We start from the raw sequence: 17655 nt of genomic DNA, 5'->3' as shown, positions 1-17655 counted from the left end.
GGGAAGCATAGAAGAAGTGTGGGGGAATCGAGATTCCCATGAAGTTTCAAAAGCGAAGAGTATCGCGCTTCCGAAGCGAGTTTCTGGGAAGCGTGTTTCCCACCTACCTAAAAAGCTTGGTTTAGACAAAAAATATATAAATAATAAAAGAAATAAGTAAAAAAATAAAATAAAAATATATTTAAAATGTAAAAAATAAATAAAAACAGTAAAAGTAATTGATAATATCACAAGAATATTGTGATATTATCAATTTGGTGATATTTTACTTATATTGCTGTTTGCTGAATTTACAGCGATAATATCGTGATATTTTGAAAATATCACCAATATTTGTGACTATGGTTAGGATAGGCTTTTTACAACCTTGGTATGGACTATGGAGAGCTTCTCATGCGATGACAATAAGTTGGGAAAAATCAGTGTGCTACCTTTTAGTTCCAGTGATGATACTCCTTGTCCTTTTTTCACTATGTAGTCAAAATCGGTGACCAGGCTCCGACTAGGCAGCTCAGTTCCGCTAAGTGTAGCCCTACCGCCTAGGCCCATGCAGGCAGGGAGTAGGCCCACTTTCAGGGACACAACTGTTAAAATCTTATTGCTTGACTTGTACCTACAAACACACACATATGTGTGTTTTTACAGATATTTCTATTTACATAAACATAAATATATATATATATATGCTTATTTTTTGTAGATATATATATATATATATATATATATATAATTTTGTTTTCATAGATATAAAAACATATATACTATTCTTTGCATGTATATATTTATATATGGACCACTAGAATAAGTTAACTGGAAATATGCAAACTAGAGTATGAACCAAGATTTGGTTTTTTTATTTTTTTATTAAATTTCTGCATACATATGTGATCTAGATGCTTGGTTTTATAGAAACAAACTCTTGGATCATCCGATTACGATGCATAAGGATCTTTTAAGGCTCAAAAATCAACAACTTAGATTTTTCGTAAATATTCAAGTATCCAAAAATCAAACTTTGTTCATCCACAATACATGATTCAAGAGTCAATTCCTAGCAAATGGACCATGCCCAATGCATCTGCATGGTTGGATTTGCAAAAAAAATGTCAGAAATACCTAGTTCACACTATGGTTCACATATTTTCAATTAACATACTCTCTCTCTCTCTCTCTCTCTCTCTCTCTCTCTCTCTCTCTCTCTCTCTCTCTCTCTCTCTCTCTCTCTCTCTCTCTCTCTCTCTCTCTCTCTATATATATATATATATATATATATATATATATATATATATATATATATACATAGAGAGAGAGAGAGGGGAAAATATTGACTACACTATAGAGTATGGTACGCTCTAGCTGAATCTCATATGTACAAGCTTATTTGGCCAATTTGAAGCCATTAATGCATTCATCGTGGTTCATTTACTAGGAAATTCAATTTGGAATGGGCAGTTTTTACCATAGTCACCTGTATCGTTAAAGGTACTTTCTCGGAAAGATTTTTAAAAGTTGATAAATCTTGGAAATATCTCACGAAAATCTCTGTATTTTAAAACATTGAAAAAAATATAAATAACAACAAAAAATCTAAGAAAATAATAAATTTTGCATTATTTTTCTTTCAAAAATATAAAAAAACATGTTTTAAAGGTTTTAAAATATAAAAGAAACAAAAAAATAAGAAATGCAAACTTAAAATAAATAAAAATCTCAAAAAATATTGCGATATTTTGTTTCCGGCAATATTTTGAAAATATTGTGATATATTCCTGATATTATCGGCTACCTTGAAATAGCCGATAATATCTCGACATTTTAAAAATATCAACGATATCGATGACAATGGTTTTTAAGCTAAGTCACACGGACTTGGCTATAAGGTCGACGCACCCGCGTCGACAAGCCCCGATACGGGTGCAGACACGGGTGCGGCTTCAAACACGGGGTGGACAAGGTCAACCAAGTATCGGACTCGGTCAACGCATTGGGCCGAGTCCATCCACATTTTAGGCTCGGTCAACTTTGAACGGGTCTATTTTTGTCCATTTTTTAGGGCAAAAGACATAAAAACTAAACAAAAATTGATCTTTTTATATATTTTTTAAAATATATATATAGCCACGTCTCTGATTCTTTAGCCAGCACAATCTGTCTTTAGCAGTTGCACAGTCTATGTAGACTGTGCAACTACACAATTTGTGTCTCTGATGCTTCAGCAGAATGTGCAGTTGCACAGTATGTCATTAGCAGACTAACGTCTCTAATGCTTTAGCAAACTGTGCAGTTGAAAATACAAAGTAAAAAAAAACAAAAAAATAAAGTAAAAAATAAAGAAAAAGAAAAAAGATTACAAATATATACATATATATTATTTTCTAACATTGTGTCCCCTAATGGGCACAACTTTGACTGAGTCTTATAATTGTTATATATATATATATATATATATTTTAAATATATATACAGTCGTGTCCCCGTGTCCAAAAATTTTGAAATTGCTCCACACCTGTGTTGCACCCGTACCTGTACCCACACCCATGTGACATAGTTTTTAAGTAAAAATATTCTTTTCTTAATGTTGAAATTTTGTGGCTTTGTAAGCCATTGGATTTTGTAACCCTTAGAAAATCCACTTATACAACATGATAGGACGATCTAAGACATGTTTTTGACAAAGCAAACCATATAGATCATATCTAAAAGTTGATACCTATAAAATCAAGTATGTAAATCACATATGTATGGTCAGCCATGTAACCAGGACACGCTGAATTGGTCGATGTACCAATGTCGACACGCGTCAACACGGGGGCGGGTATCGAATGCAGTGCAGGTAGGCCGTGGGTCAAATCCGACATTGCTTCGGGTCAAGTTCAACCCTAACCCAAACCATGTTTTTATGTCAATGAAAGGGAGGTAGGAAGAAGAAAAAGGAGGATGAAGAAGAAGAGGAGGAGGAGGAAGAAGAAAAAGGAGAAGGAAGAAGAAAAAAAAAGAAAGAGGAGGAGAAGAGAGATCATACCGAACCCGGAACCTTCTTCCAATCTGCTGAGAGAGAGAGAGAGGCGGTGGGGCTAGGTCCTCACTTGGCCCCTCCTTTGTCGTCTTCGTCTTCTTGTTCTCCTTCATGGAGAGAGAGAGAAAGGAGTTACGAAATACTCCTTCCACTTTTATATTAAAATTTTTGTTTTCCCTTTCCCTCTTTTTCAAAAATTACATTTATAAACTTTTTTTAATTTTTAATATAAGCCTTAATATGGATCCACATATGATTTAGACTCTCTCTCTCTCTCTCTCTCTCTCTCTCTCTCTCTATATATATATATATATATATATATATATATATTATCTTTATTATTCCCTTTTCTATCTCCTATAATGTTTTTCACCTTTTCTTCACACTTATTCAAAAAAGAAATCTAGTATTTCTTCCCTCTCCATTGTATTTTATGAGATAAACAATAAAACCTAAAGCTCTTTAATCTTTCTAAATAACTAATTAAAAATTTATTAGTTGTCGTAACATCAAAGGTTTTTATATACGGAACATCCTCATATGTGCATATATGACAAGTAAGGTTTCCTACAAGTTCATAACACATAAAGAATATTTTGGACAGTCTTCGTAAGAACCTTGTTTAATATGTGCATTATTGTCTTAAGAGCTTCAGCCTACAAGGTGAATGGAAGGTTTGAGTGATTTAACATTGCTCGAGCCATTTTCTTAAGCGTACAATTTCTCCTTTCAGCTACATCATTTTGGTAAGCACTGCAAGGCATGGTATACTGAGGCACAATGCATTCTCAGAACATTAATGCACTTTTGCATTCAGATGTATATGGAAGAGGCTCTGATTTGACCTTTCTTGTATGTCACACACACAATCACCTCGCATGAAACAAACAAGTGTGTGGCTTGTATCATGGGGTCAATTACATGATCATAAATATGTTTTTTTTATTCACATGTGAAATTTATATGCAATGACAAACGCAAACCTTAGTAGTCTCTACATGTTCACATCTATATGTTTATGTATATGATAGCAGTGATTCTAAAAAATTAATTCATTGTTTATCTTGTTTATTCAGACTCATTTGGTATAAAAGAATATATAGAATCTATAGACATCCAAAAACAACCATAGGAGTATTTATTATTCTATGTATATTATTTATCGTCCTACGGCTTAATTGGTTCTTTCCCGAGCGATTCAACCTTGCAATGCAGCAGTTGGGAAAACCGACCCAAAGTCTCAGGTCTTGGCCTACGCCAAACCAAATTCTTGATTTTTTTAGTTTTTGCATGGTCTGTCTGCAAAATGCAACCAAGGAAGATCTTTTTTCCCTCTTTGATAATGGTTTTCTTTCATATTCCTATAATTGTTTTATATCAGATACCCTATATGAATGGTGTCTTCCTTTATCAGGAATGGGTGTACCAGCTGAACAAGGGTCATGAAATCAATATCCCATACACTATCATTGGTTCTTCTCTATTGACACTTATAATTGCAGAAGGTACGGTTTGAATGTTGTACCTGTATAAGAAAATTCTCCAATCATCCCCAACCATAGAACAATTGTAAGCTTAAATGTGATTGATCAACAGAAGCCCGACAGTTTGTCCTCGTGATGCCTGTTGGTGCTATTCTTTTCTCGATATCATACGCTTAGATTAAACTTAACATGGCTACTTTTGACCTGACTTTGATTAAGCCATGTATCAACTTTGACTCTTTACATATATGATTTATTTTAAACAAGTCATGTATAGAAGGGTTTATATTATAGCATTTACCTTAGCACCTCTGTCGGCATGGGAGCGCCCCAGTTGAACCCCTTCTTATGCAGTTTTTAGGTTGTCTTGGCATTGTATGTGCCTGCCAAGTGTTCGATCAATCATCATAGTTGTGGTTCATTGCAGATTTTGTGAAACGCCTTGGTCTTTTGAGTTTCGCTACTTTGTTTACTGGATCTACGAGGGTAAGATACCTTAACTGAACTTGTAGAGAGCATGTTTATGCCTTAAACTTATAAGCCTGATGTATGGCGCTAAATACTTAACTGAATTGCAAATACAAGTTATGCGTACATACACCACCTAGTTGTGGATATCTAGAGGTGTTATGGTTACCTATATGTTTAACTGATTTGAGTGCAGTATATACTAAAAATGCAATATTTATGCTAAATGTCAAAACGGCTATAAGACAGTGTGTATTGAATGAAATGCAATATAAAATGCAAATCGGGTAAACACCCGTGGTAAGTATACGTGATGCAAATACGTTACACAATAATTCATTTTATTGTATACAACACCTTCATGCTCACACACTTCATTTAGTTGTGGATATCTAGGACTTTTGTGATTATAGTTCGGAAATCATGTTGAGTGTGATTTGAATGTATGAGAATAAAAGTGTTTTTCTTGTTGTGGTTCAGGAGATCATGTTTGTCATGATTGTAGTTAGCGGAATATGGATTGTGTTTGTTGAAGGTACATGTTTGAGCATGCATTTGTGTGAATGAATGTTGCATAATTGATGTGATAACATAACTAAATTAAATTGCTTGTATGAAACGATATTTTTGTAAAGCATGTCATGTATGTTATAAATGAATCATGCACGAAAGAATGTGCGATGGAATCATGTTTATGAAAGGATTATGCAAATACCATTATGCATGGACTGATATGTCTCGTGCTCTCATGGACGAACCATGATTTGTGTAAATGCTATATATATATACACTATGTGTGAGAAACATTATGCATGAAATGCTTGCTTTGCATATTGATTCATGTAGTAAAACATGCATATATAACTTTTATCCTATATAAAATCACAAAATACATAGAAGTTACGTATATTGAGGTTTAGTTGTTTCGTATTATGAAATGTGCATATTCACGTATACATGCATGAAATTCTTGTTTTGTTCATGCATGCTTCAAAGTTTAATCTACAAACATATTGATAAATTTTTAAGTTCAAAAGTGAACTATGGTTCTTGGAATACGGTTGGCGATATTATGCATGTGATGCAACATGTGATATGATATATGACGTGATGTTTATTGATTGAATGCATGGAAGAAAATATGAGATAGATCTTGTTAAGATCAATTAAATGTTCAAGCCCGGATAGTGACTCATGGCCTTGTGTTCGGTCGATTGAATCGATATATGTTGGTGTCTCAAAATGGTAACCTAAAATCTTGTGATTTGCAAATTGATTGTATACATATTTGTGCTTGTGATAGTGGCTTTCGATCCTTAAAGTGGTCAATTGTATTGATGCATGTATGACATTAGCTTTCACTAGATAAGGTACTCGTTGAGGAATGGTTACCAAAGGATTCTCCGTGAATGTATGCATGACCAGATCAAGTAATCTGGTTAGAGCGGTAAGTCACTGTGAGGAAGTGCATTGTCCAAGAGCAGGTAACCCACGAAGATGATATATTCTTGTAAGGAAGTTCATTGTTCAAGACCAGGCAGGCCATCAGTCTAAAGCGATAACTCCTTATGAGGTTGTACATTTCTCAAACCAGGTGATCTGGCATGGATCTTGTAAATCATTATTATGATTAAATGAAATGTTATGATGAATTATGACGATCTTGCGAGTTGGTTGATATCGCCAGATATGAATCTATAGATTTGGCTTTTCGATTATAGCATGATTATATGTTGAACTTAGATATAAGAATCAGACCTTTATCGATTTTAAATCTTGATATGAGGTTATGATTGTAATGTTCATGCTATCACGCCTATAAATAACTAGTTTTGACTTATTAGATGAACGACATATCATGCCTACATAATTTTATTGCAAATGATTGCATTATGATTGTCTGAGTGAATATATCATACATGTGTATCATGATTAATGTTATCATGAATATCTAATTGATTTACTTAAGAAGTATATGTGTGTTTCATGTTGGAATGGTCGAGTATAATTTGACCTATTTTTTATAAGAATTATGAATGCATATGAAAATGATGCAATGATTTGAATGTCTTAGATATATATATATATATAATGACTTGTATCTCTCGAAAGCATAGATTATGCTTTATAATGTAAGTTAAGGCGGAATGGAATATTAAGTGATGGATGCTTTTAAATGTTTTATATTAAAATGCTTGAAATAAATAACTCTACGATGTTGTTCCCTTATTTATCACTTGATGATTCATGAATGATATATCATGTCTTTATCTTTAAATGTTTGATATGTTTTTTTTACGTTTGAGTTTTGGTTATTCTATGACTTTAGTGAGTTTGACCCTGTTTTATGAGGGACAGGTAACGCATGTAAAGTATGATGATTAGTTGGAGTGAAGGGTCAAGCAGAATCCTCAAGGGTCCACTCTTACCTTATGATTTTGGTAGACATAATCTTTTTATTTTAAGTACTTGATCATATAGAGACCCGGCCATTGTTTTTATACTCTGATTTGAAATATAATTACAAATTTTCAATATTTAAAAAATAATTAAGGTTAAAACTTTTGGGGTGCTCTAGATGGAGGTGGGTAGTCAGCATTCTCTTCAGTCAATCGATGTCCTCAATGAGTCCAGGCCAAAACTTCTCAGAGATGAGCAGGACCCTTAAACCTCATAAACAGTGAGAAACGATAACGTAGTCCTGGTAACACTACTACGAGTCTCCTTTTTAAAGGAAAAGGTCCATAATGAGTCCATATACCCCCAAAACCCAAGAACCTCTCCAATGTATGCCCCTTGATGTGCCCATGTCATATGGATCACATCCCTGATCCCATCCAAAATCCAACAAAATAACCTAACAGCTAAACTATTTAAGCTATCAAATATAAAAGCAGAGGATCTTTAGAACTCACATATTTGTACATTGGCACGAAATCACAGAGAATTATAATACTCTTCAAACCCAACTCAATGGCAGCACTTAATCCTTCAATTAATGCCCTTGCCTCTGCAACTCCTCTGTTCGAACAGACGCCGGTCGGCTTCTTCACCTCGAGCAACAAATTATCATCCTCGTCGCAGATTGCCACACCAACAGCCGACAGCGAAACCCACGCGCCATTGACGTGCTCCAAGCTAACCAGGCCCTTGAAGAACAACCTTAACGGTGGTGCATCGCCATCCTCAGATCCTTCGAAGGGCCGCTCAAAGAAATCGCCGTCTTGGTCCCACTCGTCGTCTGGCATGTCGTGGATCTCCCTGGCGAACCCCTCGTCGTGCAACCTCAGCTGCAGGTCGTCGTAGCCCTTCCTGGACTCTGCGACGGTGCGCTCGCGGTCGTTCCTCTCCTGCTGGAACCTCTCGAGCTCGGAGATCTGGAGCTTCCAAAAATGGGAATTCTCGCCGGGGAGGGACGCGGAGGAGGGGCTCGGAGGGCGGAAGGTCGAGGGGAAGGAGCTGACGGAGGCGGCCATCGCCTCCTCCATCTGCAGGCGGAAGGCGAGGTCGAGATCGGACTCCAGAGTTTCGACCATCCTCAGCTCCTCCATCTGGTGGGAGACCAAACCGCCCAGGTTTTCCATTAACCTCTCTCTTTCTCTTTTTCTCTCTCTCTCTTCGCCTCCCTCTCTCGCTGGCTTTTATAATATGCGGCCGTTCTTGGCTTCCTTCCATCAGGAGACTTCTTATTTTATTCGTAACGCTCGACTTCATCAAAGCTAGATCCAGGTTAAGATGTAACCCGGTTAATCAGCTCATTTGCCGCCAACTGATCACGGCTGGGCTCATGTTCTGTTAGGGCTGTCAACGGGTCGGGTCAGCGCCGGGTCAGGGTTGATCAGGACCCACCCATATAATTAATAACCAGTTTAAGGTCGAATCGGGTACCCGGCAAAAATCATGACCTGAATCGAGCTTGTGTATTGCTCGGGTCAGGTTCAAGTCAACCAGAATATTATTTGAAATGACACTTTTTCGTGCCGGGAATTCAAGTTTGGGTTGGGTCGCATCGGGTAGCTAATACATATCAAACCAGTTGACAGCCCTGTGTTCAACTCATAAAGAGTTTGTTCAATCTCGTAAAACAAGATCGGGCGAGCAAACAAGATCGTATCAGCTTGTTAAGCATCAAAAGATATATTTTAAAAATATTTTACATCATATTTTATATGTAGAACACGTGATTGAGTTATTTGGTTAGCAAAAACTAGTTTTAATGCTAAAATCTTTTACTTTTAGCTTTTAAACTATGCATTTTTTTGTAATCACATTTCTTCCAACTCTAAGACAATGTTATTTTTTTGGTAAATAATCTATGTAAAAACCAATAATTTTTTGTGATTTTCCATCAATACAGATAGAATTGTTGCCCAAATATGATTTGCAATATTAATTTAGGTTTAAATTGGTATATGGTAATTAATTGGGCTTTTAATTACTACATTTTAATTAAACTAGCAATAGTAAATTAATTACTATTTAATTGAGAATTTAGATAGCAATTAAAAATTTATAATTGTTTTTAATATTAAATGGGGTTTGAAAGAATTATCGAAATTGATCGATCCAATTCATATTGGATCTATTGGACCAATCCAAATCATATTGGAGATAGTGAGAACGACCCATGTGGGTTGGATCCATCTAGAAGGCTTTGAGGTGGTGCATTTTCTAGTGAGGCATGTGGCAAACCAATAGTTGAGTAGGAAAGTTAGTGAAAAAAATCATATGGGAGGCGGCAAGCTAAAAGATAGGGAAGTTAGAAGTATGAGTCATGTGGGACATATGGCAAGCTAAGAGCTAAGGAGGTTAGTAGTGGGACAAATGTTAAGCCAACAACTAATAAGGCAAACAAGTGAGAAAAATTACATGGAACAAGCGTTAAGCAAAGAGCTAAGGAGGTTAGAAGTAGGGCATGTGGCAAACTCTAAGCTAATAGGAAGTTAAGCAAGACAAGTGTCAAGCCTAAATTATGAGAGGTAGTTTAGTGAAAAGCCAAGTAGATAATCCACTAATGCAAGTGGATCATCTAGTGGGCAGAAAGCTCTAGAAACCCCCTTAGTCAAGGAGTGTGGGACCCACACCCATGTAATTCCAACAATTGTTAGAATCATGAAGCTTCTTGACTTTTAGGTGGCATGATCTTAGACATTCATTTTAAACACATCTCAACCCTCCACTTGTCAATGTGAGGAAAACCTTAATAATTAATTAAACCGCAACCATCTACTTATCAAAATCCTAAGCACACTTATCAACCACCTTGAGCTATAAATAACCCTCTAATCATTCACTCTTCTCATCTATCATTTGAAATAAGGTCACACTCTCTCTCCCAAGCCTCTTCCATGATTTTCAGACTCTCTCTCTCTCTCTCACTTTCACTCTCACTCTCTCTCTCGGGATTGCTTTGAAGGAGAAAGAACAAGGCTCACCTTTGATAGTTTTTTGAGACTCCCTTGTGAAGAAGAAGAATGAGCACTCTTCCTCCTCATTGTCAATTTTGGAGAAAGAAGATACCCTCTCCCTCACTCACACGAGTTTAGAGAATAAGGATGCACTCTCTCTCTAATCCATTTTATAATTTGAGAATTCTCCCTAGTTTTTTAGAAGAATTCATCTTCTACAAGGTAGGGGTCTTGATCCTTGTATGATTATGATGAATTCAAGCATGATAACTAAGAGTTTTTCCTATTTTGCATACCTAACTGAATTTTATATGCATGTTAGATCAGTAATTCATGTTATTTAGATTTAATTATTATGTTAGATTTGAGAATTTTTTCTAATTCACACTTTAATCTCATATTGGAGTAGTTATCATGTTTGATTGAATTTGAAATACATGTTAGATTACTAATTCATGCAATTAATATTAAATTTTTATATTAGATTTAAGAATTTTTCCTAATTCATACTCTAATCCCATATTAAATTGGTGTATCGTGTTTAATTAAATTTGAAATGCATGTTAGATTACTAATTCATATAATTAATATTCAATTCTTATGTTAGATTTAGATGTTTTTTTTTAATTCACACTATAATCTCATATTTGAGTGGTGTATCATATTTAATTGAATTCAAAATGCATGTTAAATTATTAATTCATGCAATTGATAATCATTTCCTATATTAGATTTTGAGAATTTTTATAATTCACTATAATCCCATATTAGAGTGTTGTATAATGTTTAATTGAATTTGAAATGCATGTTAGATTACTAATTCATGCAATTGATATCTAATTCTTATGTTATATTTATGATTTTTTCTTAATTCATATTTTGATCCTATATTAGAGTGGTGTATTATATTTAATTAAATTTGAAATGCATATTGGAATGTTAATTCATGCAAATCATAATTGATTCATATATTTGAATTGAGTTTTTTTCTAATTTGTACTCTAAACTTGTCAAAATATTGAATCATGCTTAATTGAATTTTGATAGTATATTGGATTGTTAATTAATGCAAATCATAATAGATTCCTATATTTTAATTAGGAGTTTTTTCTAATTTGTACTTTAGTCACTTATTAGAGTAATAAATCATGTTTAATTGAATTTCAATAGCATATTAAAATGTTAATTCATGCAAATCATAATTGATTCAAGTATTTGAATTGGGTGTTTTATTTAATTTGTACTCTAATCACTTGTTAGAGTATTGAATTGTGCTTAATTGAATTCTAATAGTAAATTTGAATGTTAATTCATGCAAATTACAATTGATTCATATAATTAAATTAAGAAAAATTACACTCCAGTCACTTGTCAGAGTGTTGAATCATGCTTAATTGAACTTCAATTGCATGTTGAAATATTGATTCATGTTAATCATAATTTATTCATATAATTGAATTGGGGTTTTCCTTGATTTAAACTCTAATAACTTGTCAAAATATTAAATCATACTTAATTGAACTTCAATAGCATGTTGAAATACTAACTCATGTTAATCACAATTGATTCATATAATTGAATTGGGGTTTCCCTTCATTTAAACTCTAATAACTTGTGAGAATATTAAATCATGCCTAATTGAATTATTATTGCATGTTGGAATGTGAATTCATGCAAATCATAATTGATTCGTGTGTTAGAATTGAGAGTCTTTCATAAATTGCATTATAAATATATGTTAAAGTGATAATCATGTTTATAATGATTATATATTAATCATGATGTCATCATATATGATTGTTACATGAAATGATGCCTAGTATGAGATATATGCTATCATGATATGTTGAAATGAAGCAAGATGATGTTATATATGGTCATGATGTACATGTTATCACGACATGTTGAAATGAAGCATGATATTGTTATCTATTATCATAATGTTAAGCATGATGTATATGCTATCATGTTATAAGTTGTTGTTCTATAAGGCATGCATGACATGATATTATGATGTTACATGTTATGTTGCAAGGCATGCATGAACTTGATAATGCATATATTTGAAATTGAGGATCATGAAATTGTATGATGCCTAAATACTTATGGACATGTGATGTATGTTTGTATTGTAAAGTATGCAAGCCATGTGTGTACATGTTATGTCTCTTGAATGAGCTTTGGTTGATCAACCCATAAGGTACGAAAAGTGCACCGAGATATATACATACTCACCTAACAAATTGTTTTGCCTTCATAGGTAATGTACTTAGTTTAAAGCACTGATGGATGAATTATGGAACACAATTAAACCCTTTAATTAAAGAAACCTAATAACCCATCCATCTACCTAGTCTAACTTGGAGAGGGTAGGTGACACAACCCTGAGTGACCATGATATATGTAAGTTTTTATTTATATAATTGTCTTTGTTTATTTGTGAGAGCAAGGCATCTCACTGATCCTCAATCTTTAGGAGGTAGAGGGTCAAGACTATCAATGTGTCCTACGTGGTAAATCTCACACCTACTGTAGTAGTTAGCAGATGCATCCTAATATTTATGCTTCTGTAGGGTTTTCTTTTTTGTCATGAACCGCCTGCTTTGACTTAGTTACCAGTTAGACCTACGAGAATTTTAGAATGCATTGCATAACAAACACCCATAGTGCTTTGTTCTATTAGTTGATCTCACACGAAACCGATGAGATTCTAATAAGAAAAACAAAAAAATTTCTTCACACAACTATGATGAAAAAATGTTTTAACTATTCAAACACTTAAGGATGAACATGGCAATGTTTTGATTAGCAATATGCATTTGCTTATGTAGAAAATGTTATAGCATGTCTATTATGTGAGCTTGATGTTTAAAGCATGATATTGTGATGTAAGGCATGATTATAGAAGTTGGTAAGTTTATGTGATGCAAAGGATGACTTGTTTACTCTTGTTTTTTCATGCACACACATAATAAATCTATCGTTAAAATTTGTGCCTCCAGTTTAGGCACATTTATGCATGATTTAATGCCAAAATTGCTTTCATGTCACAAATGCAAATTATAACACATTTACTTACTATTTATGCATCCATTCATAGGCATTGAATAAGATTAATAACATGCATTCACATGTAGTCGCATGCTACACTACAATGCACATGCATATGCAATTCAATAGTAGTGTTCATTCATTCATGTTATGCTTATTGAGAATTTAAAACATCCATTTACATAATATTTCAGGTTATAATTGCATGTTAATTTAGCATTCGAATCCATGCATTAACATCAGGAGTTCATACTTCACATAACTTAACCGGCCCGTATTCAGTTCAGGACCCGGTTAAGCAAAATTTGCCCTACTGTTACAGAAGTCACCATTTTGTCTAAATATTGAGACCAAAGCTAATTTTTTTACGAAACTTGCACATTTTTGTCAGCTTTCATATGCCATAAACCGTTCATAAAAACTCCTTAGAACGATGGAGTTACGAACATTTTACCAGGTAGTGGTTGGTAGCCACAACACATTGACGGGTTCACTCGGATGAGTAAAATAGACAAATCGTGTCATGTGTGGGTTTTTTTCTTCTTCCAGTCACTACCAACATACCAGGGATTTTTTCACTGATATATCATCACATATAAAAACACTTATCATGCACCATAACTATGAAAAACAAGACATAACTAGAATTAATAACACATTCAAAATAGTCATTTCTGATCTAGTCAATCTAAAGATTTTCACATAACCGGTACTAAAAATTCAATTTGAAGCATGACTAACATATTTGAATTCATAAAGAATTATATCATAATTGAACCATAAGTGGTTTCGCCCTCTACAACAGAATGAATCCATATTCACCATAAACACTTAAAGATCGGTAAGAAAACATCTATCATTATCATTTTTCAATCTCATGCTTTATTTGATTTTAATAATATATATATATATATATATATATATATATATATATATATATATATATATATATATATATATATAAACGAATGAATCACGATCGGAGGTTGGTCTGGTCTAATTCGTACCAAAGTACTTAGAACCAATCCATGAATGAACTCCTTGCATCATAACCAAAAGCACAAACAAAACCAAACTCCCATACTCGATAGCATACGGGTGGCATTCAAAAATGTTTTTTTTTAAGATCAACCCTTGCTCCTCCAGGGACTGATCCAGACTAATTTGAATCACATACACTTAATTGATCCACATATGGATCAGTCCCTCCATCAGTTTTGCTATCAACCTCCAAAAATGCCCATATTCTAATTCTTCTTTTCAAAACCATTTTCCTTATATTTATTACAAAAAAAATGATACTATTGAATCCCATTTAAACCCTGACCCAATGGGGACTGGTCTATCCCATTGTGGGTTGGACTCAGGTCTAATCCATTATTGGATCACCATGAATCTGCACCACTCGGTTATATATATTATTATTAATTTATTACTTTTTTAACTGAACCAATAGTCATGATAATGGATAGACCTAGTCCCAAATAAGGACTCGTTTGGTCCATTTCAGAACATGGGATCAGGATCAAACCCAAGGGTCTAAACATTTTTTCTTTGAACTTGAACATGCTCAACCCATTTTAGGGTTGAACTGTTATACTTATTTATCTATTTTTTCTTTCGGTGACCGAGCCGATCCAGTCCCAATGGGGACTGGTCTGACCCATTTTACTCCTTTTTGGATATGGCGTTTGAAACAGGACAGACCCTGTTCCAATAGGGTCGGGTCGGGTCTATTTCAGAAACTCAGTTTCATGATTCGTAATGAAAGAATATTTTATTATATTATTTTTTAACATATACACAAAAAAATCTCAATAAACTTTAATCTAAACTACAATGTGACCCACTTAAGCATAGATTTGTGCATGCTTCATAATACAAAACCAAAAGCATTGACCAATACATCTAAAGAAAATATAAAATGTTAAGGGACAAATAGAAAGAACAACCAACCACATCAATAAAACAAGTAATTAAGTCGTGTTCTAACTGGAACTTTAACACACATAAGCTAGAAATATTTTAAAATGATTACACGAGAAATATGTGTTTCAGTTCTTATTAAACTTCAAGTCATTTCCTCTTTCTAGTCACTTGTTTGGAATTTACACATCTAGCAACCGTCCATCTAAATGGATCTCAGATATGCAAGAATCATATCAGGATCTGCATAAAACAACTATAAATAGGGAGCCATTCTCCCCTATTTTATCATTTGGTATATATCTCTCCTAGTACTATTACTCTGCATAAATCCCTACAAGCCCTAGCCTACCTATCTAGTATAGGATCCAGATCAAGCTAGTCCCATCCCTTTTGAAGCATGGGCCTAGCTGAAGTGATACACATGCTCTCATGCGCTTGTCAACAATGTAGAAAGGGCTACCTAAGCCCGATGTGATATTATGTTCTAAATTATGTTTATTTTCTCTTGTTTTTATGTTTTCTATATATTTTGATAATTCTAACATTCATATGTTACTTGTCTTGATATCTTTTTCCCAAGTTTTGATGGCTCCTGCCTCCAAACTCGATTTCTTTTAGGTTTCACATACGAAGGTACAAAACTCCACAACATCGCCACTCCAAAACAAAAATTGAGGATTCCTAGTTCTGTTGATCCTTGCTCAATAGGTGAGAAGTTATCTTTACCTTGAAGAATAATCTCCATACTCTCTCAATGTTCGGATCTGTTTCGAGTCCATTTACAAAAAAACATCTTTTTGGTGTAAAACTCATGTTTTTAAGCCCTTTAAAAATTTAGAGATCCATATCACAAAGGAGCCACACACACACAGAGTGACTGCATCACTACCCTTATAGTAGCAGCAATAGTTGTTGCAGTTGCTACTTGATGATGCATGAAATGCAGCATATCTAAGCCAATAATTGCATGCATCTAAGTTCAATTTCATGACTTGAATCCATGAATAGGTTTTTATAGGGTTCAAAAAGCTACGTTTCAAATTTGAGCAAAAAACAGAGTTAAAATGAAAAAGTTAGAGACATTTCAATGTTCTGGAGCAAATTCGACATTGGATTGGTTCCAGATCTGGCCCAAACTAAGCATTGTGGGTTTTGGACCAGACAAGATCCTAATATCCATTCCTAAACCAAAATTCATCTAACTTCACTTTTTATAAATTTCAAAACAACTCAAAAGAAAGGGGCATTTTTAGGCTAAAGGCAATTTTAAAGATTTTTTCTAGTGAAAATGAAATTTTCCAAAACAATGGAGGTGTTTTGAAATTTCCAAAAATCATGCTCTAACCTCCCTAATATGGGGCGTGTTCTCCATATCAGAATTTTTGTCCATGGTTGAAGTAAGAGCTTCCTTGTGTGCCTTCTTCATCTTCGTCGGAAATTCGGCCAAAAATCTTCTTTTCTATCACTTCCATTTTCTTGTCCATTCATATTTTTTCATGTCACCATTCTTCATGGTTGTGTGCTGTGTTTTTGCAGGTGAAAAGCGTGGTTCATGCTTGAGCAATCAAGCATTTTTAAAGATCTAGTCGACCTTCTTGCATCTAGCGGCTAGAACTTCTCTTTTCTGGACATTTTGATGTCTTTCCTCAACCCATCCAACTGTAACCTTGCTGGATTTTTGCAGACATTGAAGCAGTCATTGAAGAACGTCCTTTGAGTGATCCGAAAGCCGTGGTCCACTCTTCTTGGACCTACACTCATAGAGCTTCCGAAAGGTAAGCCTTCTTGCATCTCCTTCGTAGTTTAGGGTCGAAAAAAAAATCATAATGTATTTTGTATCATTTTTTTCTATCAAAATTTTGTAAAATCATTACATATATGAGTTTAAGATGTTATGGAGGATATGTCAAAGGTTGAGTTTGAATTTACATCAAGTGGCTGAATAGGATTGCATTTGATTGAAGGTTGGGTGGTTTTCTAAAATTCGGCTAGCTCTAATCTAGTCGTTCTTGATATTGAAGTTTTTTTTTTTCTGTTCTGATTTTTTTATAACTTGAGGAATGTATAGCCCATTAGTTGATAGCTTAGGTTTGAGTTTTGGTATAGTTCATGGTTTAGAAAATATTTTATTTAGCTTTGCCTTAGCCTAACCGTGTCTTGCAATTTTTTTTAATTCTCAAGCTTCAACAATGGCTATCATCTTCCCCATAGATGGAGGCAACCGTTGCTGAATCTTGAAGCATTGATTTTTTGGGTAAGTTAGTTAATTTTAGTCATTTCTTAAATTTTCAGTTAGTGT

At 34.2% G+C, this 17655-nt stretch overlaps 1 protein-coding gene across 2 annotated transcripts in view; it reads right to left on the bottom strand.

Moving 5' to 3' along the window:
- The window catches only part of LOC149820850 (zinc finger (C3HC4-type RING finger) family protein), a 28600-nt gene extending 20005 nt beyond the window's left edge, over positions 1–8595 (bottom strand). The window contains exon 1 of one of the 2 annotated variants that reach the window (XR_016426434.1): positions 7884–8589. Coding sequence is in view for 1 of the 2 variants with exons in the window: in XM_089982331.1 (XP_089838457.1) it covers positions 7884–8552 (669 nt within the window). In the remaining variant the exon portion in view is untranslated. Of the gene's footprint in view, positions 1–7883 lie in introns of both variants that reach the window. The other variant, XM_089982331.1, reaches the window with a different exon arrangement.
- Positions 8596–17655: the final 9060 nt, after the last annotated feature.

This window comes from Nuphar pumila, chromosome 12 (assembly GCF_984573655.1).
Source record: "Nuphar pumila chromosome 12, dmNupPumi1.hap1.1, whole genome shotgun sequence".
NCBI classification, from domain to species: domain Eukaryota; kingdom Viridiplantae; phylum Streptophyta; class Magnoliopsida; order Nymphaeales; family Nymphaeaceae; genus Nuphar; species Nuphar pumila.
This window is presented reverse-complemented; position numbering and strand designations above follow the sequence as displayed.